We start from the raw sequence: 25,923 nt of genomic DNA, 5'->3' as shown, positions 1-25,923 counted from the left end.
TTGTTCTGTTCTCAAACATATCAGAGCAGCTCACACTCTCCATTGCTTGGGACAGGAAGCAAAGTGCTACTCTCTATCCTGCAATCCCACAAGGAAAGGAAGAGAACCTGTCAATTTTGCAGAAATTTAACATGTGCAGTCTTTTCCTGCTGTGTACAGAGAAGACAATTCTAGTTAAATCGACCAACAGGTCCATTAAAGATATGGAACGCTCTGTGAATCTAGCAGCCTAAGTTGGAATTTACCTCAAGCATGCCAAACATTGAATCATATTTGATGAACACAGCAGAGAAAGAAGTTTCCTAAATGCAGTCCTGAGAAAACATGTGTGTTTGTATTTGGATGTGAAAAAGAAAAAAAACAGAACCTGAATGAATGTTCTCTGTTTTTACATTATTTATAACTACATATATGAGGCTTAGCTTAATACCACCATCTAGTGGTAGGTGTTGGAAGTAGAGACAAGTAATTTTCTTCAGTTACACACTATTTGTAAGAATGGGTAACTTTTGTATGATGCAGGAGAGTTATTTTCTAATTTTAGGTTTGAAGTCAGGAAAATCACTAAGGAGCACATTGTGTTTTTTATCTCACAAAAGAACTGAACATTGCAAAAAAGGAAGAAATTTATTGTGATTTTGAAAATTGAAAGAATGAACTGTGGCTAATTCATTAGAACCCATTTTTCATTCAACACTTTGTAATTTACCGTATATACTTGAGTATAAGCCGACCTGAATATAAGCCAAGACACCTAATTTGACCTCAAAACACTAGGAAAATATATTGACTTGAGTATAAGCCGAGGGTGGGAAATGCAGGCGCAAATGGTAAATTTCAAAATAAAAATAGATACTAATAAAATTACATTAATTGAGGCATCAGTAGGTGAAATGTTTTTAATATTTACATAAAGCTGTAATTTAAAATAAGACTTTCCAATTCTGATTAAACCATCATTTTAACCTTCTTCAATGTAAATGTCCTTACGTGCCCTTCCAATAATAATAATACAGTAAAATAATAAATGTAACAATGGAGTAAAATAATAACTATAATAACAATAACAATAGAGCATAATAATAATAGAGTAATAAATGTAATAAAATAATAATAGAGTAAAATAATGTAAGTGTAATAATAATAATAATAATAATAATAATAATAATAATAAATCTAATAAAAATGATACTAATTACAGAGTAAAATAATAAATAACATTGACTCGATTATAGGCTGAGGGGCGCTTTTTCAGCCTAAAAAAGGCGCTGAAAAACTAGGCTTATACTCGAGTATATACAGTAGTTTTCCATTCAAATTTGTGGCTTAGATGGTGCACAGGAAACAATGAATAACAGTTTAGTTGTCTGCATGTCTATTTGGAAATGAGCACTGCATGGGACTATATTGCCTACCGATTTGGTGTTGTATATTTTCTTTTGTGCATGTAGGAAAGTACTATAGTCCTTCATTTCTTAGCTGCTAATTGCTAACTAAATTGGAAAATGAACTGCAAGATATTGGTGTAATAGCAGGATAGGACCATAGTCTCAAAGGACTTGGCTGTTTTGAATCCTTTTAAGCAGGACAGAGTTGATAAAGGGATTGAGACAGACGGCTCAAACTTGAGTGGTGTCAGTGCTAAATGTGCCTGGGATGATCTCAGCCGTCCACCAGAAGATGATGAAGACAGTAGAAGTATCTGCATTGGCTCACATCCCCGGCGACTGTCAGGGAAAGGTAAGAGACAATTTGATCAAGCAGTCAGAAGTTTGTTTTCTGGGCATTCCAGCTCAGTTAATACATTACATCTGGCTTAATACAATGCCTATGATGTAAGTTAATACAAAACTGGGGTTAGTTTTTCAGGAGTTCATATTTTGCTTTTGGAGCACACTGTGGCCTTCAACTGTAATAATTTTCCCAATAAAACTTGCATCACTCCTGATGAAAAAAGAAGATGGGCATTTTCCTAGGCATTTTCTAGTGCTTGGGCAACGTCTTAAGTATGGGTTGGTTTATTTGCTTTATATAGACTTTATATATACTCTAACTTACCTTTGGAGCTGTGTAGGTAGCATGTCAGAGTACAAAGCACTGTGAAACATTTAAACAAGTATAAAATTGCAGGCAAGAGGAAAGTGGATCTCTTTTAGAATAGAGTTAAACTCAAACTACTTTCACTTTAGAGTGAAGTACTGTGTGTCAGAAATCTTTGTAATTTGTGATGAATAAAACTTGTATTGAAATTGAATTGATGCTGCCCAAAAGTGTATTTTGATATGTGGAGTATTGAAAACATCATCCCCTTTTGGGAATATGCACAATAGCATACTGTAATAATACGAGTACATCCTCCAGCATTGTGTGTTTGGTCTGGCTGTAACACTGCCGCATTGAATATAAATGAATACACCCAAAACTAGCCAAAACTTTAATGTGAGAATATTCAGAGTGTAATTCACCCTAGATGATATGGCAACTTTTGGGGGGGGGGGGGACCCCAAATTGATTTGGTTAAATTTTAAAAGTTTCCTTCTTACTTCAAATCTATAGTTTTGTCAATGTTTTTTTGTTTTTTCCCCCAGAAGACTGCACCATACACCATTCTTTCTTATTACAGTTTAGATTGAAGGGCAGCCACTAGACACAGTTAGCAGTTTGTCATAGCAAATCATGATCAATACCAAGCAGAAAACACAGGGGGAAGCCACATGATGGAAGAGAGTAGCGGACATCTCATTTGGGGTCTTACAGTTATTCTTTGGAAGGTCATCTGAACTAAACCTGTTTGTTTGTTTTTAATTGTTGTTATTCCAGATACAGAACAGATCCGAGAAACTCTTCGAAGGGGGCTTGAGATTAACAGCAAGCCTATTTTGCCACCAATTAATACTCAGAGACAGAATGGGTTGAACAATGACAGAGCACCGTAAGTTATGTATTGTCTTTTGGCCTTCAGGGTGAGAGAGGACAAGTAACTTCTGCATTTATCTAAATTAATTGTACAGCACTTGAAATATGTTCATAATTTTTGGAAAGAGGAATATTTTGGGCCAACTCACAATCTATAAAAGACAGAAATTTGGAGGGGGGATTTTGCAGAAGGATGGGAGACTTCACATACCAGCATATGATAGCGTTCATTCAGAATTTATTTGAGAAGCCTGACTTGGCCACGGTGATCCATGCCTTGATTACATCCAAGTTGGATTATTGCAATGCACTCTACGTGGGGCTGCATTTGAAGACAGCCCAGAAACTGCAATTGGTACAAAAGTCGGCAGCCAGGTTTTTAACTGGAGCTAATTATAGGGAGCGCATGACACCCCTATTTCACTGGCTTCCAGTAAGTTTCCGGTCCAAATTCAAGGTGCAGGTTATGACTTCCAAAACCCTAAACAGTTCAGGCCCTGCCTATCTTCGTGATCTCATCTCCCCTTGTGAACCAGCACAGGCTCTAATATCTGTCTGGGAGCCCCTCCTCTCACTTCCACCACCATCACAGGTGCGGTTGTGGCCCCGTGACTTTGGAACACCCTCCCCAAAAAGATTAGGCAACACCCCCCCCCCCCGACCTGTCCTCCTTTCATGGGGAACTGAAAACCTGAATGTTCCAGCTGGTTTTCGAGAACAACTAGTCACTAGTCCCAGTCCCTAGGTCACCAGATAGTATGCTGTTCTGCACTTCATCCACTTCCCTGGCCCTATGATACACTGATTGCACTACCCCTCACCTAGCCCTTTTATAGTTGATCAGGTCCTTTTAGTACTCCTGGCCATTGATATTATTCAACCTCGCCTGATGGAGCTCCAATGTAATTGGTTATTTTTTTTTATTTTTAGTATGTTTTATCAGAGTTTTTGTATTTTATGATGTTTTTATTTTTTGTTATTTTGTTTATTATGTTACAGTTAGGTTGTTCTATATTGTCTAGTGTGCCTTGTCCTGACATAAATTGTTTCCATGGTTTTCTTTTGGCATTAAATGTTTGCCATATTTGTTGAAAAATGCCTGGAGTCCCTTTGGGGAGATAGGACAGTCTATAAATACAACAAATTATTATTATTATTATTATTATTATTATTATTATATCATCATCATCATCATCATCATCATCATCATCATCATCTGTTGACCAAGACAAATACAGTACACATGTAGGATATTTAATCTGTCTAAGATATTAGATATTATCTCCCAATAACCTTTAGGCCAGGTAGGAGAATAACTGTTTATGGGTTAGATCAGTGTGTTCAGCTTTTCAGGAGTGGGTGGTTGTATTGCCCCTCCACTCAAGATCCCACCAGGGACTTAACCTTTCTCTTGTGGCCAAAAATCACTGTGGCCACTGTTTCATTGCTACTGTTCAGTTGGGAAACAAGGCATGTGCAATTCGGTCACCTTGCTTCTGACAGCAGTCAGTTTAGACCATGATTCTTCTGGGAAGTAAAACATGTATTCTTCACAACAAATAATTGACTTTGAGCACCTTGTAGAAATAAACAAGGATTCTATGTTGCATACCTCTGGGTTAGTTTAGTGATGCTTTGTTGATCCTGGATTTTATCCCAAAGGGGCAAGGTAAAACATATGCATGATTAATAGTAGCCTACTAGCATTCCAGTGCAAGAAAGAAAAAAAAAACGAATTAATTGAGATTTGCTACCTTGCCACTAATAAACAGTTGGTGTCCACTATACGAATAAATACATAGACTTCTTAGTATAAACTGTATTTAGAAGCTTCAAAATATGGGACAGCTTATCCTTTCCTCTGCTCAAAGCTTCATGCACAGCATGATGCAGCGACATTTTTTGATCAATGGCTTTGAAGTAATAAAGTGTAGCCTTGTTCTGTACACTTTTATATATCTGTTATAAAACCTTAATCTGTTGATTTCCCGTCCCCACAAAATTGTTCACGTGACTCATAATTAATTTTGGTTAATATTGAATAGAAGTTGGTTCTTGGAATACACTAAAACATTATCAGATTCTGCTTTCTCAAAATGGCTGTGGAGGTAGGTTTTTAAAATAGTATCTTCATGGAGACAGATATATTTGTTATTTAGTGTGCAATGGGAAAACCACATCATCAAAGGCTCATGAAGACTATTGCATGTCATGTGACTTTTGTGTTAGTGACTATAGAAAAACTGGCAAGCCACCCTGAAGGACATCATAAGACCCCTTTGGTGTGGCAATCCATTATTTGAAACACAGAGTCCATTCAGTTGGAAGAATGAATAAAGAATTTCCACAGGGTCTACTTCATGTGTTTTACCAGGCAACATACCATTGCAAGAATTAGCAACTAGTCTTCCTCTCACCAGAAATTAGGAACACTTTATTTTGAGAGCAAATCAGTTCTCCTTGGTTAGCAGAATTCAGGCTTGTTCTTACTACTTCACATTCTGCAGACCACGTTGGCCTTCAAATGATGGATCTCTTTGATCTGTTTTCTTTGGAGTCACTGAAATACAATACAATCCTCCAGCCATTTTAAGATGAAGCAATAGAAAGAGTCAGGACTTTGCTTGTTTAATTGGTAGGCATTTCCTTGTAAACTAATTTAGTAATGGGTTGTAGTTATGAAGAAAATAGGCTTGTTTAACTATTTCTGTTGGCTTGCTTGGATTTCACTTCAGTGTTATTTTTTAGGAATATAAATGACTTGAGCCATAGCTTCTCAGTGGTGTGAAGAAACTAAAGGTGAAGCCACTACATCCTCTTGTACCTTCCATATAGATTTAAGAAGGGGAGGGATGCATGGAAACTATGTATTTAGTCTTTGAACAGAAAAGTACATTTCAAATTTGGGTTGCTGTGAGTTTTCCGGGCTTTATGGAGATGTTCCAGAAGCATTCTCTCCTGACACAAGAGAGAATGCTTCTGGAACATGGCCATACAGCCCGGAAAACTCACAGCAACCCAGCCATGAAAGCCTTCGACAACATATCTGTGTCTTTGTTTTTCTAATGTAGACTTATATTGATATCTGAATAATCAAAGAATGATAGAATAATAGAGCTGGAAGAGACCACATGGGCCATCTTGTCCAATCCCCTGCCATGCAGGAAAAGCACAATCTAAGAGAGTCCCCTTTGGGGGAGATAAAGTGGGGTACACACTAAATAAATATACATAATAATGGCCATCCAGCCTGTTTAAAAGTTTCCAAGGAAGGAGCTTCCACCACACTCCAAGGCAGAGGGTTCTACTGCTGAATAGCTCTTACAGTCAGGAAGTTATTCCTAATGTTCAAGAGGAATCTCCTTTCCTGTAATTTGAACCCATTGCTTTCAGTCCTAGTTTCCAGAGCAGCAAAAAACAAGCCTGCTCCCTCTTCTTTATGGAATCCTTTCACTTATTTTTAAATGGCTAACATGTCTCCTCCCAACCTTCTTGAGTGCAAAAGTGAGTGATGCATAGAACTCAGAAGGAACTTCCATCTAAAATGAGTTATTTCCTGCTCTATGTTTTGCATTTTTTTCCTGACTTACAATTCCTGTAAATGCATCACATACATATTTAAAGAATTCTTACAACACTGTAAATAATGTGGCATGGCAACTGGAAAATAGTAGCTTTCTTTGGACCACCTGGGAAGTTCTTGATTGAATGTGGAACATCCTGGGGATCTTACGCTTGTAGATTCATTGTTCTGTACTGGCTGTTTTGAAAGGCATTTGTTTTTAAGTTTTTACATTTTTGCTGTCTTTGTGAAGTTCTGTGCAACAGGAGTTGGTCCAGAATTTCTTTTACTATGTGGCTAAATTATAATGATGTAGAGCAGGAGTTCTCCAACTTTTTCAGCCTCAGAGCCTTTTTTGAAGTAAAAGATTATTGTGGAGCCCCAAGACATGTTCATGTGTAATGTTATATATTATTTATTATGGATATATATCAGGCATGGCAAACTTTTTGACTAACAGTCCAACCCCCTTCTACCATGCAGGTAGAGCACAATCAAAGCACCCCCAACAGATAGCCATCCATTCTTAACAACAACAATAATAGCAACAGAAACCCCAAGAACCATTCAGTCTATGCAGGAGAAGTGCAGTCTAAACACCACTTGAGTGGTGGGAGGGAAATAGGGTTTTGGAAACAATCAAGGCGAGGAAGAAAAGATCTGGCTGGTGAGAAAGGTGAGGGAAAAAGGCTTTTTGGGGCAAGAGAGGCAGGGAAAAGGGAGAAACAGGAAAGAGGAGGGAAAGTTTGGAGGGGGAGGAGGAAACTACGGAGCTCATCAGTATACTTTGTGACCCCAAGGGTTCCTCGAAGCACACTTTGAGAACCGCTGATGTAGAGGGTAGTGGATGGGCATGTGCATGTGGATTTCTAGAAGTGAACCTTGCTTTTAGCATGGCAAGTCATGATTTTTCAATTTCAGGTGTTCCCCTTTTCATTTAATGAATGAGAATAATAATGCAGTCGTATGGCTTGCGATTCATCAGATGTCCAGGAACTGTTGCTTTTGGGCGTACACCTAATTAAACGACAGAAACCCGGAGCACATTCTATCACATTGAACTGGCTCTATAACAAATTGGGAAACAGAACCCACTCTACTCATTGCTGTGTAAAGCTGTGCATATTTTTCCTAATAGTGGATTCATGAAGTGAATACTGTAAAATTATAACTGAAAAGGGGCCTGTGAGAAACACAATGAAGATATTAGTTTGACTAAGGAAGCAATAAAATTTGCAGAAGTACAGTTGGGAGGGGCAGCAGAGGGCACATCTACAAACAATCCCACTATCTAAGAATGTTCAGTAGTAGCAGAATGAGGAGTAATAATTGATGGTGGAGAAAATGAATGCTATCCTTCAAGGAAATGACTGGCTTGAATCCAGAACATAGACTATTTTGTTGCAGTCCTATTTGAGCATGTGTTTTATTGTTTACCTGTGCAGCAATGAATTTTTGCCAGATTTGAAAGCCACCTTGAGTCCCCCTGGGGTCGAGAAAGGCGGGGTAGAAATGAAGTAAGCAAGTAAATAAATAAATTATCCCATAAGGATATTGGCCTTTTAATATAGCAACAAATGAGTGTTGGCATGGTGATTGCTGTCATTCCCTCGGATGTTCTTGGTCCAATGGGAATGAGAGATCTGTGCCATTCTGAGGACCTTGTTGTTGTCAACAGATTAAACTGTTGTTTCCTCTTCAAGCAGCAATGGAAATTATTTCTTGCATTCTGCTTCCCATTGAATGCCATCACAGTTCTCCAAAGGTACATGTATAGTTGGGTATGCAACAGAGCAAGGTTGTCACTCTTTTTCTTCCCTAGAACCCAGGAATCTCCAGGTTTGCAAAATGCATTGCAGGCAGTCCCCAGGTTATGAACAAGATAGGTTCTATAGGTTTGTTCTTAAGTTGAATTGGCAAGTCAGAACCGGTACATTTTTAAGTGTAACTCCAGCCAAAAGCATATATGTTATAGCTTTGGATAGCATAGAAGATTTCACCTACCATCCTCTCCCTGTGATAATTGGATTTTGAAAAAAAATGGCTTGTTGTGGAAACAAGGATTGGTGAAAAAGACATCTTTCCCCCATGATAACTCTTTCAGGAGTGATTCTCCCTTCCTAGGGGCAGATTTCTCTAAGTTCCTGTTGTCTCACTCCTGTTTTTAACTATGAGTCATTTGTAAGTCTGATGTTTGTAACTCAGAGACTTCCTGTAAATGTTTTCTGTCCTTCTAATTAAATAATTAAACGAAAGACAGCTCATTGCCTAGAGATATAGGTGTGTGGTGTTAACGACAGGTAGTTCTGGAGAAGTTTCTGATCTTAATTTGTCATAAACCCTGACCATGTACCTTACAGTTAAATCATGTACCTTACAGTTAAGTAGCATATAGCATGCCACATATTCTCCATCCCTTCAGTATTGGGCTGATATTTGGGTTCATTTTATTGTATCTGAAAGTAACCCCCCCCCCCCCCCCACACACACACACACTACAACTTCTTTTTAGCCCGTGATTGAAGCATCTGGCACAGACCACAGAAGATAACTGTTCTGGATTGGACTCTAGATTGGCGAGGTTTCGCAGCATGTGGTACAAGTTCTATAAACTTTAAGTCAACCACAGGATCACCATCAGAGAAAGATATTTTCATTGTGTGTGGTCCTAAATCCTCCAAAGCATATTAAAGAGAGTTATTGCTGCCTCTGATGTACCTTCTTTTCTCAGTAGGCTGGTAATTGGAGACATTTGCAGACATTACCCATGGATAGGCTTATAAGAGCAATCTCTTCCTGTTTGCTTCCTTTTTAAAAAAGTCCTCTGCTGGTCTTTTAAATTGGACCATGGGGGGCAAAAAATGACAAAAATGCCCCAAATGCCCCCCACAGCATTTAGGGGCAAATGCTACAAAAAAGACTGGGGGCTAAATGCTTAGAGTTAGTGTCTTGCCTAAGTTCAAGTAGCTTTCTGTATAGCAGAACAGGGATTTGAACTCTGGTCTTCTAGAGTCCTAAAATGAAACTTAAACCAGTATCCCGAGCTAGCTCACTTTGTCATTCAACTATTATACTATCATTATACATTTTAATTTCCCTTCTTGCTGGATTATACAGCTCTTTTTGCTGTTATAGAACTTTTAGTGAGTTAGAACCCCCTGTAAAGCACCTAAACTAGTTTGTTATTCCACCTGCAGGCACTGAGTTTGCAGGTTTTGCTTTCCTTTATGCCAAGAGTAACCTTAATTTGCTGTAATTATAGAATGCAAATTAGAATTGGAAATTGTGGTTTTATCGTGGCTTCCAGTTACTGGCAGAATCAGACCAGAGTTAGTTAAAATAGTGAACTATAATTGCAGAAATAGGAGTTATGGAGCAGAAAACAAATACACATAGAAATCTAACTTTCTCAAACCATGTTTTGAAATATAAAAATACATAATGGATAAAATTAGTAGAGATGTCCAATGTGGTAACATGTTTTAGAATAGTGATAAACTTTCAAAGATCTATCTTTGAAAGGTTTAGGCATGGTAATCAAGTTTGCAGACAACACCAAATTGGGATAGATAGCCAATACTCCAGAACACAGGAGCTGAATTGAAAGCGTTCTTAACAGATTAGAGAGATGGGTCAAAACTAACAAAATTAAGTTCAAGAGTGACAAATGCAAGATACTCTACTGAGGTTAAAAAAATGAAATGCAAAGATATAGAATTGGGAACGCCTGGTTCAACAGCAATATGTCTGAAAAAGATCTTGGAGTCCTTGTGGACAACAAGTTAAGCATGAGCCAACAATGCCATGCAGTGCCTAAAAAAGCAAATGGGATTTTGGCCTGCATCAATAGAAGTATAGTGTCTAGATGCAGGGAAGTCATGCTACCCCTCTATTCTGCCTTGGTCAGACCACACCTGGAATACTGTGTCCAATTCTGCGCACCGCAATTGAAGGGAAATGTTGGAATGTGTCCAGAGGCAAGTGACTAAAATGATCAAGAGTCTGGAGAACAAATCCTATGAGGAGTAGATTAAAGAGCTGGGCATGTTTAGCTTATAGAAGAGAAGGCTGAGAGAAGACATGATGTGCATGTATAAATATGTGAGGGGAAGTCATAGGGAGGATGGAGCAAGCTTGTTTTCTGCTGCCCTGAAGGATTGAGTGGAACAACAGCTTCAAACTACAGGAAAGGAAATTCCACCTCAACATTACCTGACTGGGAGAGCTGTTCGGCAGTGGAACTCTCTGCCCCGGAGTGTGGTGGAGGCTCCTTCTTTGGATGCTTTCAAGCAGAGGCTGGATGGCCATCTATCGGGGGGTGCTTTGAATGCAGTTTTCCTGATTCTTGGCAGGGGTTGGAGTGGATGGCCCACAAGGTCTCTTCCAACTAAAAGACTTTATGAGTCTATGATTCTGTCAGACTTACTTGTATTCAAGAAAGCTATGTGAGTTCTGTCCAAGTACTAGTGCTGGGATTTGTCTTGTCGACACTCCATCTTTTATTTTAATAAACCAAGAGTGAAACAGGCAAACATTTTCAGCATTGGTTTCTCTTCAGGAGCCCTAAAATGGATACTTATTGGCATCAAGTTTTTGGGCAGTAGCTGACAATTAACATGGAAAGAGCTACAATTGGGCTCCGGTTTATGCATCTGAGCATGTCATGATTTGACCTGTTGTTCTCACAGGTCTTTTGGATATAATAAGGGCAGAAAGATGACGAGGCTTAGTGTTACAGTAGATTACTAGTGTGGCTGGCTCTGCAGCACAACCCCAGCTTTTTAAGTCTAGTATGGCTGCGGCTAACAGCACTGCGGCTAACAGCACTGCTGTTCATCTCAATTCACAAGATTTAGAAACCTATTCAGGCTGTTGGTAAGAACAGAAGAGGAGGGAAGAAATAGTTGAAAGTCAGCAAAAGTCACCTTGGTAACTGCTGCATTACGCTCACTCAAAATGAAGAGACTTCAAACATGACTACAAACAGCTTTAAAGAAACAAAAAGAATTTAATCATCTAAAGAATTAATCTGACAACTGCCCACACTTACACCTCCCACAATCCTTCAATCATTTGGGAATGAGCTTTAATCTCAAATTCCCCTCTAGTTGCATAAAATGCTAGATGTGCAGTCTTCAAACTGGGGCATTTCCGACACATTGCTCTCATGCAAATGCTCTCCCCCTCCTAACACAGCAGCCTTGCCTTTTGTCAATTTTTTTGTTTCGTTTTTTCTGGATGCAAACTGAGAATCATGAATTATTTGTGTTGATAGATAAAACATTGAATCTGGTGGGGATTTAGCAATATTTTATGTGCTGATTAGTGTAGTCTTAATTGTAAAAATTAAAATTTGAGTATTTGTTCTAAACAGGTCTGATTAAACAGAGAGGAGGAGGTGTGTGAAAAAACCTGAGATGAAGGAGGCCCATTAAGTAAAAATAACAAATGTTAGATGTGCCAAATTTTCTGAGTTAACCCTTTTAAAGTTAAAACTTGGAAGGGAAAAAAGTATAGTAATTACATATTTGTCCCATCCTCTTTTTTTTTTAAAGGTAAGGAATTCCATCATCTCTGTCTGAGTTGTCCTCTTTCCCAAGGACTAGGCAAGGATTTTCATTCAGGCTAAAAAGAATGTGAAAATCTCCTGCATACTTAGTGCTTTACTCGGCTTAGCATAGGTTATTGAAAATCTAACATGTGGGTGGCCCTGCCAGTACCCTCCCTTTATTAAGAACTAGCAAGGCAAAGAGTGGGGTCTTCATTTCAGAAACAAAGTAGATGGAAACCCCTGCGCTTCCAGGGTCAGTCACTAAAGAATACCACAGTGTCAAGAGGCAGAGCCAACAGGTCTCAGTCAAATATAGATTTAGGGGAGCTTTAGGGGAGAAGTGCTTCAACAGGATGTACTCAAGCCAGAAGATGAGGCCAAATTAAGTCCAGAGTAAAGGAACAGACTTAAAAAAAACTAAACTGACCAAACTTTAAACATTTCTAGTTACACTAATCGTTTATTTCATAGAATTTCAGGGTTAATGTAACAGTTGTAACTTGATCAGATTACATGACAACATAATTTTAACACTAATGTAGCTGTTCTCTTGACAGAAACAGAAATTGGACCTTATGTATGCAGTATTTTATGTGCTGGATATTGTTTGGTTTTCTCCAGAACCAGCTGCATAAAATCTCAATCCGTAACACCACTTTTTGGCAAAAGTGGTGCTTTATTTGAGAGTTGTCGTTCTGTCAAAATCTGTTGCAACTCTTCCCTAGTGAAATTATGGACTGCCATTTTGAGGAGTAGTTTGATTAAACGAACAATTGTAGCACAGTTCATGTTGACACCAATTCAGTCTGGTATATAGGATAGTGGTAGAAGTATAGAATTCTGTATATACACTGATAGGTCAGTTTTTATTCTCAGGGAAATTATAATTATTTGGAGCCTCGGTGTACACAATGTTTTACAAAGTAAAGCAATAATTAGAATGTATGCCAATCCTGCCACAGACATACAATCTAATACACATGCACACGCACAGAGGAATGTGAAAAGAGCATTTCCTCAAACAAAAGGTATGATTTTATGCCTGATTTTAAGGACTGAAGGTATAAAATTCTTTGCTCTGTTAACATATTTTCTCTATGCTTGTATCCATTTCATTGTGGAATTTTGTCTGTGTTTATATGTGCCTTCAAGTTGGTGTTGACTTATAGCAATCCTATGAATCTGGTATTCATTGGCAGTCCCCCTTCCTAGTACTAACCATAGCTGACCCTGCTTAACTTCCAGAATTAGACAAGATCTGGTGCATCTTACAGCATTTATATTTTCCAAATGAGTTTGTATAGTTATATTGCATAATCTAAAGTTTTTGGTCTGAATGGATTAATCTTTATCTTCCTGATCGTGTTTTAGGAGTATTGTCTGTTGTATGATGGAAGGGAGTTTCTGATTCTGGATTTAAATGCACGTTGTTGATCTACAGGTGTTACAAATAATGTTCTAGGAGCAATTGAGTTTTAAAGACAAAACAGTTGAGATGTAGAGGGAGAATTAGATGTGGAGGGCTTTTGTTGTTCAAAAGTATCTGTTTTCAGGCATATCATTACTTAGTAGTTTAAAAACATTGAAGCCTGGCATCAATCAATCATATGTTTATAAAACAAGTATGATCATATTTGAACACCAGAAAATAAGAGAGATTTTTAAAATTGTATGTGCCAGAATTCTTGTAAAGAACAGGGAACAAACTGTTTATAAACCAAAATCATAGGATCAAAACTAGATGGGATATGATGGCATGTGAAATTGAACATAAAAAATAATGGCTGCGAATAGTCATTTTTGGTGTTTCAGGGAAACTTTAATTCATTTAGCACAGTTATTTGGTGTGGTTTGGGTTTGACATTGTAACCCATAGCTGAATGAGTTTCCCTTCACTAAACTTCCGTGCAGCAATAAGATACTGGTATTGGGGCCTAAATCCTTTTATTTTCTTTCCCTTAGAAGTCGCAAAGATAGTCTAGAAAGTGAAAGCTCTGCAGCAATTATTCCTCATGAGCTGATTCGCACAAGGCAGCTCGAGAGTGTGCACCTAAAATTTAATCAGGAATCAGGAGCATTAATTCCACTTTGTCTAAGGTAAGTGTTACTTCGGCTTTTTCTCAGGAAACTGCAGCTGGGATGTCAGTTCAGGCTTATATTACTCAGCTTACAAAGACTAGCCTGAGATACTGTGTGCATACACTATATGGCACAAAACTCTTGATTTTATCTTTAAGATAAGGCATAGGCCATCAAGTGTGAAAATGCCCTGTCTTCTGAAACTAGTTACTATTTCTTTGTAAAATGTTCTTTATCAATGCATTTTTAGTTGCCTTGTGGCCTATTATACATCAGAAAATACACTAGTGGCAGATACCCTCCTGACTTCCAACATATTTAGGTATATCCAAGACTTTTGATGAACTTTTGCATGAGCTCTTTTATCATGCCTAATTTTTTAAATTACCAGTATTTCCAGGTTAGCATGCTCCTTGACCATTATATAGGCCAAGTTAAGTTTTAACCAACATACAAGTCAAGCCTATCTGAACTTTTTGCTTGTTTGGATGTTTAATGTGTCTCCTTTAAACTGGTGAGATTATATTGTAGGGGTTTTTTTTGCATTTACTGCTTAAAACGTGAAATAGAAAGTAATAACTTGTCTTGAAGCTGCTGAATATGTTCCAACCCACACCTTGACTTGCTGCTCAGAATGAAACACTTATTTTCACTGTCATACATTGTTCTTGGCAAGAAAAAGTAAGCCACCATAGTACAAAAGTGTAGACCTTTTTCCATTTGTACATTTAAGTAGGTACTGATCCCTTAATATCTTGAGCCCATGAGGCAGCAGTATTTTTGTGAATATTGGAACATTTATGCTAACTGCATAAATCTCATTTTAAAGTCTGCACCATATTAGCAAGCCTCTTGATCATATATAGCCATGGTCAGTTTATGTTCACTCCACCCACTGGTGGCCATCTCCACTGCAACCTTTCTTTTCTAATCTTTGAACTTTTGAGTGTAATATGTAAATCTTTCTGAGATGGGTTTTGTATTTGTGCTGATCAGGTGATAGCGTGGATTTACTAAGCATATTTCCATTTACTCCTCCAGAGGCAGATTATTACATGGACGGCACTTTACATACAAAAGTATTACAGGGGACACAGCAATCACTTTTGTATCAACAGGAGTTGAAGGGGCCTTTGCTACGGAGGAGCATCCCTATGCAGCACATGGACCCTGGTTACAAGTAAGAACCCACTGCTACTTTCCTCCTTACTATACCTTCCTTTTTATGTCTTGAAAGAATATTTTTCCTTGGTTTTGCTGTATTATTTTAGGCTTTAGGAAACCTTTTCATCCTTATCCAGTTTTCTTTGAAGTGTTGAGAACAAGGAATTTTTAGCTAAGAAATAATGGCAAATTCTAATACTCTTCTATGTAAACAGCAATTTGCTGTCCAAAATCCCAGAACTTTTACATACTCTACAACCTCTAATTCCTTTCTTCACTACTGCAATGCAGCTTCCTTTGTAGTCACTGTTGTTTTTGAACATCATCCTGCATCCTAGGAGGCTAGGTTACAATACTTGAACTTGTGAAAAACTCAAAAGGAAAATCAGAGCTGCCAAAGTTGGAGCCTTGCAAAATAATTTTAGCTTAGTACTCTATGATAAAAAGTCTAGGCTTTTGATGCAAACTCTATGCATTCTTCCTTCTCCCCTAAAAGGAAAATAGAACCAATTTCAATAAACTGCTAGGGCTTCATCTTGCCAAGTAATGATTTGAGCAGAGTGCGGTGTTGATATGCAGTGGCAGCTTTGCTTCCAAGCATTGCCTTTATGGTTTCCAGTTCATGAATTGTTAGATTGCCCCACACACTTGGTACAATCTTCTGCTCTTTCTAAAAGCATGTCATCATGACTGCATGCATCCTTTAGGATGAGATAGTTGATTCTGGAAACAGAAATTAAAATACATTGTAGCTTTTCAAAGAGAAGTGATGGGGAAGCAGGCAGTCTCTGGAGGAAAGATTAAAGTGGCTGAGTAAAATTCATGCCCACAAGGAGTAGAGCCATGTGTTGGTTCTGCATCTTTCAAGAACTCATGATTAGATAAGATTTTATTCTTCTCTGGCAACTCATGTAAAAACTGCTGAGTTTTGTATATCACGTACACCTTCTAGCACAAATGTGAACCTATTTTTGTGGACATTTTGAAATATACGTATTAATTTGTATGAACCCACCTGCACTTTGTTCCTCTAGGTGTCACAATTGGCCTGGATTTACACATATTTATCACTTCACATTTTTTGCATTTTCTTCAGGTACATGACTATGTTAATGTTTCAAAACAATTTGAAAAGCTAGATTGGAGAAGGCCAGCTTGTTTTCTGAGAAACTTGTTGAATTTTCCAGCAATTATTTAAGGTAGACATTTGAAGACTCAAATCCATGTTCTGGTTATTTCACTGACATGAATGATCTTAAAGCATAGGTTCTTTTTATTGCAATTTCCAGTGTGAGAAGGTATATCAGATTACAGAAAACATTTAGACAAAGAATGACATTGGACATACAGACATACAGATTCTATGCAACTACATTGGATTTACAATTACATTGGTTAACAAACAAACAAAGGGGAATTACATTTTCACTCAACATTCACACACATGTACACGCATCCATCCACATGCATCCAAGTATTATCATATCCTTTTCTCCCTCCTTGGAGAAGCACCTGTTAGGCCAGACCCTGCTTTCCTGCAGCCTGCCAACGTATAGTTCCATAACGCTAAAACTTCAAAACACTGAAATGCCAAAACTTCTTTCCCTAAGAGCAATGCCAAGGACCATATCTCTGTTTCCAAACAACAGAACCTGACTCCCTGCACAAAATCTAAGATTCCAAAAGCGTACTTCTTCCTCTTCCCTTGAGAAAGAAGCCCAGAAGTGACCAGACTGCTCCTGTGCAGAACTGCCACTCTCTGTCCTTCCCATGGAACAGAGCATGGCGGGTGAACAGCGTCTCTATCTGTCACAATTTGAGCATTATTAGGTCGAGTCTTTTATAGAAATATTCTGTTGATGTAGTCCCAAAGTTGTAAATTAATGATAGACGTCTTCCATACTGGATCCATCTCAGTGTTGATCTTGTTGATTGGTGTCAACAAACACAAGGCTTGTGTTGACTTCCTTCTTAACATAAGGAAGGTTGCAAACATTTCCTTTATCACTGTCCCAGTTCTTATCAGGTTTCTCATTAGAAAGTCCAGCAAGCAGGTATTTAGTCATTGCAGGCCTTAATATTATACTGGTGTTTCCAAAATTATTAACTCCATCCCTACATTCATCTTCCATTCTTCCATTCATTCCCACACATCATTTTAAATTCATATTTGTCAAATCTGCACATTGAATTTCTTATTACATCACTATCCTTTTCAGTCATGTATTAGCTTCAGACACAGCTATTCAGAATTTATACATGTATGACAATGTATTGAAGAGTAGAGTTTCTAGGCAAAATGTTAGTGTTGGATATTCTATGAGCAACAAATAATAGTCTACATTTTGGTTGTGGGTGTGACCTTCATGGGAATAGTCTTACTCGGTTTTATGGACCTCGGGCCACCCTTCTTGCTGCTCTCTGCCCTGTAATTTAAGCACTGATGATAAAGGTAAGAGGCTAGGCAAAATAGAGTCTTAAAGGAACTAGAGAACTGGACTCGTGATTGCAGAATTCAAACATCATAAACAATCGTTTTTCAAGTGAATATAGTTCATGTTTCAGGCTGAGAAGAAAAAAGAGCACAATCCTAAAAGAAGAAGTAGCAATGATAGCTGTTTTCACAGTCTGGCTCAAGAATGCTTCTACCACATTTGTCATTTTGTTTACTTGCAAAAATACCAATTCAGTTCACCAATATCTTGTCTGCCCATAATGATTCACTTTCATAGCCTGATCTGCTGCATTGTTGTCTAGCTAGGACATGCAAGAACAGTGGAAGTAAGGAGGCTGTTCAGGTCATGAACCGGTGCTTGGCCGCTGTCTCGGACTGGATGAGGGACAACAGATTGAAACTAAATCCAGACAAGACAGAGGTACTCCTGGTCAGTCGTAAGACCGAACAGGGTACGGGGTTACAGCCTGTGCTGGACGGGGTCACACTCCAACTAAAAGCTCAGGTACGCAGTCTGGGAGTTCTCCTGGATTCATCGCTGAGCCTGGAACCCCAGGTCTCAGCGGTGGTCAGGGGAGTTTTCACACAATTAAAACTTGTGCGCCAGCTGCGTCCGTACCTTGGGAGGGCTGACTTGGCCACGGTAGTACACGCCTTGGTTACATCCCGCTTAGATTACTGCAACGCTCTCTACGTGGGGTTGCCTTTGAAGACTGCCCGGAAGCTGCAGCAAGTCCAACGCACGGCAGCCAGATTACTAACGGGGGCTGGGTACAGGGAGCACACCACTCCGCTGTTACGCCAGCTCCACTGGCTGCCAATTAGCTTCCGAGCACAATTCAAAGTGCTGGTGTTGACCTATAAAGTCCTAAACGACTCCGGCCCTGTTTACCTCTCCGAACGTATTCTCCCCTACGAACCATCAAGATTACTAAGATCATCTGGAGAGGCCCTGCTCTCGGTCCCACCAGCCTCGCAAGCACGACTGGTGGGGACGAGGGACAGGGCCTTCTCGGTGGTGGCCCCACGACTCTGGAACTCTCTCCCTCTGGAGGCCAGAACCGCCCCATCCATCCTAACATTTAGAAAACGGGTGAAGACGTGGCTGTGGAGTCAGGCCTTCGAGGAATGAGACAACACCATAGGACTCTGGATGGAAGTGGATATAGATCCATCTTATTAGGACGACTGACCACTGTAGTTTTATATTTAGTGTTTTTAAAGTTGTTTTGTAGTTTGTGATATATGATATTTTAATGAATGTATATGTTTTTATGGCTGTAAACCGGGCTGAGTCCCTCGACGAGGTTGAGAAGCTCGGTATACAAAACTGTGAAATAAATAAATAAAGTGTAAAACTATGGCCTCTAAATAAGTATTTTCCATCTTTTATTAAACATATTAGCAGCAGAAGGGTGTTGGGCTCTGAAAGATCTATTTGTTTTGGTTAGCTATAGCAGAGGAGAATGTACTAATACGCTATGGTTCTCTTCCTACTTCTATTAGGAGGAAATACCACTAAATTTAGTGGGATTTTTATTTTTCTGTTTATGATTGTATTGTATTTTGTTGCTACTGTAGCTGATAACTTCCTTTAAAGGATAGGTATAAACATAACAATAAGATTTCTTTAATATGATCCTACTGAAGTGGATTGGTAGTTGCAGTTTGTCCTTGTTTTTAACAAATTGGGAATAACATATTCAAAACAGCCTATATCCAGCTGTTTGTGAACATAGATTTCTCATAGTCCCTGAGTCTTTAGATCTTTTTTGTTCAGTTTCCATTTGCGTGATATGATGTTATAGGTTACACAACATTAATTTGAATAAGAGAAAGAACAAAACGTGACTCAATTAAGTAAGGGTCCAAACAAGTGTCATTGTACTTCTCTTGATTGTGAACATACTGAAATGAAAGTGGAAAGCCATAAATAAAACAAATCTTGCATTCTTACAAGGAAAATCCTTGGTAAGAAAGATCCTTGATTTTGTAAGCTTGCAGTCAGCAAGCCTTGTATTGTCCAAATGCTCGCTCTTGACACAGAAGCCAAACCAGTATTTCATGTATCTTCTTTTGAAATAAGACACTAGTGTTTCCAGTGACGTTTTTCCTCTTGACGTTCTTTTACCACCTAGTACAACAGACAATGCCAATAGCCTTCAGGGCTATGCCTATGCTATAGGAACAAGAGTGTGTTTACCAAGAGCCGACTAGCTCCAACTCAGCTACTAATCTAGCCAAAGTGAAGCTGAGTTTCAACTGAGCAAGAAAAACCAGCCTATCTATCCCTTTCTTCAACAAGCTCAAGTGAACCTATCCATAGTGAAAGTTCTAACAAGCTTGTTCAAGTTATAATATGTCATCATTACATGTTGTTAGTGTTGCTTAACGCATACAGATCCAATCAGATACCATATCTCATTTTTTAGCATGATAACATGCCTTTCAGACAAATTGAGCGCATTCCTTGGCCATCATCAACCTAACTGCAAATGGATGTCAAAATATATTAAGACCTCTAGCAGTCTTAACTGGTCCTCAGGTTGATATGGGTGCATGTTTACAAAAGATATAAAATGGGGAATAGACAAAAAGGAGCTATCAGAATGATCAGGGACTAGAACTATTCCCCTCTCCTGTAAGGGAATATTATAATATTTGAGGCTTTTAGGTTAGAAAACTGGTAAGAGCATGACCATTTATAAAATAGTGTATGGTAGAAGTGAACGGGTAGAGGCTTCCTCTTCTGTAATGACAGAACCCAGATTTAACTAATAGATCAGAAGGGTGGGAGATTCAGGGCAGATGTAAAGAAGCTCTGCTTTCTATAGTTCCCCAGTTCAGCCACATAGATTCCATAGCAAGAGCTACTAGTAATGAGAACTTTAATACACAATATCTCTGAAAAACAGTTGTTAGAGAATAGCAAAGGAATGAGTCTATTGCACCTGTGTCCTGCGTGTATGATTTCAAGTGGGCATCCAGATGACCATTATGAAAACAGAATATTGAATTAGATAGGCCTTTGGACAATTCATTAGAGCGATCAATCTAAAAAACCTTTTCTAGTCCAAAACAGACCTGGAGGGCAAAAATTACATTTAAATGTCAAATCACAGAGTATTCTGTGGTTTGATTTCTTATTTTGGATCCCCTAGATTTGGATGTCATAGGGCTTGTGGGACTTTGGTCATAGGATAAATCTTTTTCTTTTGGCATAGTTCACAGTCCTCCTCAAGATATTTTGGAGCTTTGCCCTTCTTCCTCTACTTATTTTGTAGTTCCCAGCTCTTGTTCAACCCATAACACTAACTTTGAAGACAGCTGTTCTCAAAACATAACAAAAAAAGCAAATCAGTGTTACACAATATGTGCAATGTATAGGAAAATTGGAGACCCAATGTAGTCCAAAATACAACTCTGGAGACCAGGGTTTGATTGCCTGTTTGGCCATGGTTGTTGGAAATAGCAACCTTCCAAGCCTCTGCTGTTTGTAAATGTGTATAATGGTTAACCTATATTGTATGTACATTTTGGTTTGCCAGTTTGACTGTATCTCTTTGGTGTGGGAGGGGCTTCAGACACAGGACTCTATTTTGTATTCCGTTTGCATCAGATCTCAGTGGAGGTGGATGCATGTTGCTATTTGGACTTTAGTATAATATGCTTTTAGACCTCAATGGAGGTGGATGCAGTTTGTGTCCTTTCAGACTTCAGTGAGTACAGTTATACAGTTTGGACTATATCTATATGCTTAAAGACATTGGACTATTGACTAGAATGCTGAATATATACAAGACGTTTGTAAGTAAACCTGAGATGTTATTTTTAAAGAAGACTACTTTGTTTTTTTAACCTCTGAGTGCATATTTTAACTAAGAGGTTTCAAGGGAGTGTATATCTTTTGGGCAATTACAACTGCAAATTCTACTTCAAAGAAACAACCATCTTCTACTATCCAAATATATTTTTTGTAGTTTCATGTCTTTATCCTTGGCAGTTTAAAGACACGATTCTTCAGTTTAATAGCTGAGTTACCTGTGTGCCATTACATGAATGCTTATGAATATCACTTGTTCAAAGGGTTGACTTCTAACAAGGTCATGCTTTTCTTGACTAGTGGTTTTCAAAAGGTGGTCTCCACATATTCATGGAGATTCACATTTGCCAAATGGATGTGACCTCATTTTTACCTTTTCAATAACGTTATGGTGCAGTTAATTCCAATAGGTTATGGAATTTCCAATAATGGTGACCTTAGACAAATCATACCCTCTCACCCTCAGGGGAAGGCAAAGACAAATCCTCTTTGAACAAATATTGCCCCAAAAATTCCATGATAGGTGCACCATAGGATCACCATGAGTTAGAAATAACTAGCACAGTTAAGTTTTTCTTCCAGTTTTCAACATCAAAATGTAGGTTCTTGTACATCCTCTTCAAAAACTTCATATGCTTGCTTGATCAGAGCTACATTTAAATATTTCTTCTGTTGGCCTAACTTAATTTCTTAAAACCTTCCCCTGTCTCTAGTATTGTTCTATAAGAAAATCATTTTGAGCCACAAAGATGCAAACGTAAGCGAGAAGTCTCATTTGTTAATGCTAAGCTTCTGTTTGCCTGTTAGTTACCAAGGCAGTATCTCTGATGTGTTCCACTCGTGTTAATACTGTAAATGATCAAAGGCTTCCAGCAACAGTTTCACCTCCTCTTGAATAACGACTGCCAAAAGCACCAGAAAATCTTTCTGAAGATAATGCTACAGTAAACCACTTCCTAGGGGCAGTCAATGCTTCAGGTGAAGACAAAAACAATTGTGTTCGGTCAAACAAATAGCATATTAAGCACAATGGAGACTCATGCATAGATTGACAGTATCTGTGTGTAATAAAAAGGAGTTTTTTTTAAAAAGCAATTGCACAATTAAGCGATATGACATATAGCAAATTCAGTTATTCTCTTCACTAAAATAATTGAAGGGCTGTTAACATCTCAGCACATTTGCATTTGCTAATGCATTTAAAGGTGCAAGGGGACCACAGTTCTCCTGACTTTGCTTCCTAGTATTTTTGATTGTATAACAGAACTATTGCAATTATTTCAATGTCTTCATAATCTATTTTAAAGTTGTTAGAATCATTTGTTGTCATTATTTTGTATTCTTAATGTTCAGGTGTAAACCTATCTTTGCATTTCCTTGATTTTCTTCAGTAATGGTTCCAAGTTTATACTACTTTCTGCTAGTAGTATGGTGTTTTCTACATATATTAAATTGTTGATGGATATTTGTACTTCCTTTCTGTATGTATGGTATGTTCAGCATACAGGTTAAGCAGATTAGATGGTATAATGTAATCTTCCCTGACCTCCTTTCCTTTTAGAAACCGTTCCATTTTCTCTGTATTGTGTCCTGACGGTAACTTCTTGATCTGAAGATGTTTTCTTGACAGATTTTAGTTAGAACTACCGTAGTTTCTCTTTCTGTAGCTTAAAGCAGCTCTATTGGTACACCATCTGATCCTGGTGATTAATTTCTCCCACATGTTTTGAGTGCAGCTTCCTTTCTAAAACTGTAGGTTGATCTTCAAATTGTTCGTTTTTTTAAGAAATCTTTTATTCTTCCATCTTTTGTATATTGTTTTTCAGTGTATTCTTTTTATTTGTTTTACTTGTCCTGTAATATATTCCCCTGCTGATCATATAGCATTTCTACTCATGATTTAAATTTCCTTTTGATTTCTCAGATCCTGTAGAAAGAGCCTCTTTCATTTTGGTTGTTGTTATCTTCAGTTTCTCTGCATTGAAGTTCTTAAAATTTTCCATAATTTTAAATTTGCGTTGTTTCCTCCTTTTTCATTCTAACCACCAATGACACACCAGGTCCTGTTTTGGCATGTTCTCAATTTCCTCCTGGATTCCAGCATAGAATTATTAAATTTCTTCTGCTGCTGCTGTATTTGGAGCATAAACTTGGATTGCAGCTATATTGATAAGTTTTCATTGAAATTTTCTTGATATTATTTGGGCCAGACTTTGCATTATATATTTTGACTGATTTACTACTCATGTCACTATGAATCCTATCCCATTTCAATCCCTGAGTTAAAAACTCCAGAATTATCTGACTCAAAGCATCCCATTCCTATCCACTTTAGCTTGTTCACCCCAAGTTTTACAATGTTTATATACTCCAGTTCTTATTTTACTATATCTTGTTTCCCCTAATTCCATGTTCCTATAATGTGTATTATTCACCTTCAGATTTTCCTTTCACTTCTGAGGAAAATGACCTTTTGCAACTAGCAATGACCAGTTGCATTATTAGTCACAGCACTATTTGCCCTCTACTGTACACCAGTAATTTGTTGAGTGTCATCCAACTTGGGAATTTGATCTTTTGGCACTATCATTTCATTTTGGATTGTATCATCCTAGGAGTTTTGTGTTAAAATATCTTTAAAAGGAGATTTATCGTGTCTCCTTCTGTGAAGCACTAACAAGTGTTAGCTATGCTGTAAGAGATCTTCTGCTGTCTGTAAGAGATCTTCTGCCAGTGTCATCTCTCCCCCCCCCCCCCCCCCAAACACATACTCATACTCTACTACTGATGCCCTCTAGCTCTGTGACATGTTTCATCTGGTTCTTTAGCAAAAACCTATCAGACATGAGAGGCCCTATTAGAGAACCGCTGCTGTCAGATTAGCCTCTTGTGTCATAGAAGCACAGAATCCCACCATTGTGGAAAGGTAGTGCCATTGGTGCGCTCAAGTACCTTACCCATTTGCTTTTTTCATAGTGGAAGGGAGAAATTAGAAATATTGCAACAGTCTGTGAAGATGATTGGTGAGTGACTACGTTTATACTTCAGTTTTGTCGTTTTGAGTTTCCTTTAGGAGAGGAAAGTGGGATATAAATAAATATTAGTAATGGTCATTTTTTTTGCTCATCTGTCCTATCAAATCCTTACATCTCACTTGACTATACTTAAACCATTTAATATCAGTTGTGCATCTGCCACTTTACCTAGCCAAGCAGTTCCGATATTATTTGGACCACCCTCCATTAACCACTTAATGTGAAGGTGCGGCCATTTCTACTTCCTACTTGACATTTTCTATAGATCATGACTTTGGTTCTTACCATTTGGAGCATGACATACATTTTGAAAAATCCAAGTGTATATAATGCATATAACGTGCATTGGATCCAAGTGTCAGTCATGACTCAAGCAAGCTGTACCTTACCAATGAGAACAGACGACTGATTGCAACCATGTTGCTATGAGGAAAGAAACTGTTAAAAGTTTCTACTCATTCCTCCAAAGTTATTATTGTATCCTGTTTGGATGACCTATATGTATGTGTTTTGTACCTGCCATATTTTTTGCACTGTAGACAATAATTTCCTTTTATAAAAATTCAGGTGGATTTTTTAAAATTACATAAATGTTTACTGATGTATTTCATAGTAAAAATTCCACTTTCCATTGTGCAGTGGCCTGGATCACTTCTGGAAAGTTTGCTTTAGGAAATAAATTATGAATAATTGAGGTTTTTCATCACAAAACTATCTTAAGGCTGGTGATTTGTTGACAATACCAGTATATGCTACTGACTTGTGTTATGGCATGCATTGGGCGTGTTGTGTCACTGCATCAAATCTCTCTTATGAGGAACACATGATGATGGTGACAGATTTCACTATTGTGTCCAACTTCTGATCCTCAAGGTGTTTTGGACTTCATTTTCCAGAATTCCCAATTATTGGGCATGCTGCCCATAGCTTCTAGGACCTGAAGTCCAAAACACTTGGAGGACCAAAGGTTGGACACCACTGATATATATCGTAGCTCTTTGTTCAGTATCCCCAGCAGGTAGCTGTCCAGCCTCTTTTTGAAGACATCCAAAGAAAGAGACTCCATCATCTCTCTAAACAATTGGTACCATTGTTGGACCACTTTTACTTTGAAGAATTTCCTTCATATTTTCAGTCAAAATCTAATTTCCTGTAACTTCAAACCATTAGTCACTAATACTCTGTTTCCAAGCTCTGTTAGTGAAAGATTGAATTTAATTTAAATTGAACTAGTTGTATGCTACCTCACCTCCTCCTCCCTGATGAGTTTTAACAACTACATAACTACATTTGGCAATTAACAGCACTCATTCTTGCAGTACAATGAATGAGAGACGT

The 25,923-nt window shown here is 38.1% G+C and overlaps 1 protein-coding gene across 2 annotated transcripts in view; it reads left to right on the top strand.

Annotated features, from left to right (window-relative positions):
• SUFU (SUFU negative regulator of hedgehog signaling) overlaps positions 1-25,923 on the top strand; it is a 98,865-nt gene that overhangs the window by 59,051 nt on the left and 13,891 nt on the right. Inside the window, exons 7-10 of one of the 2 annotated variants that reach the window (XM_060768296.2) lie at positions 1,587-1,740; positions 2,821-2,932; positions 13,992-14,126; positions 15,150-15,288. In XM_060768296.2, the coding sequence (XP_060624279.2) occupies positions 1,587-1,740; positions 2,821-2,932; positions 13,992-14,126; positions 15,150-15,288 (540 nt within the window). Of the gene's footprint in view, positions 1-1,583; positions 1,741-2,820; positions 2,933-13,991; positions 14,127-15,149; positions 15,289-25,923 lie in introns of both variants that reach the window. The other variant, XM_060768295.2, reaches the window with a different exon arrangement.

This window comes from Anolis sagrei, chromosome 3, assembly GCF_037176765.1.
Source record: "Anolis sagrei isolate rAnoSag1 chromosome 3, rAnoSag1.mat, whole genome shotgun sequence".
Lineage (NCBI taxonomy): Eukaryota > Metazoa > Chordata > Lepidosauria > Squamata > Dactyloidae > Anolis > Anolis sagrei.
The sequence above is the reverse complement of the archived record's forward strand: the minus strand, read 5'-3'. Positions and strand labels throughout refer to the sequence as shown.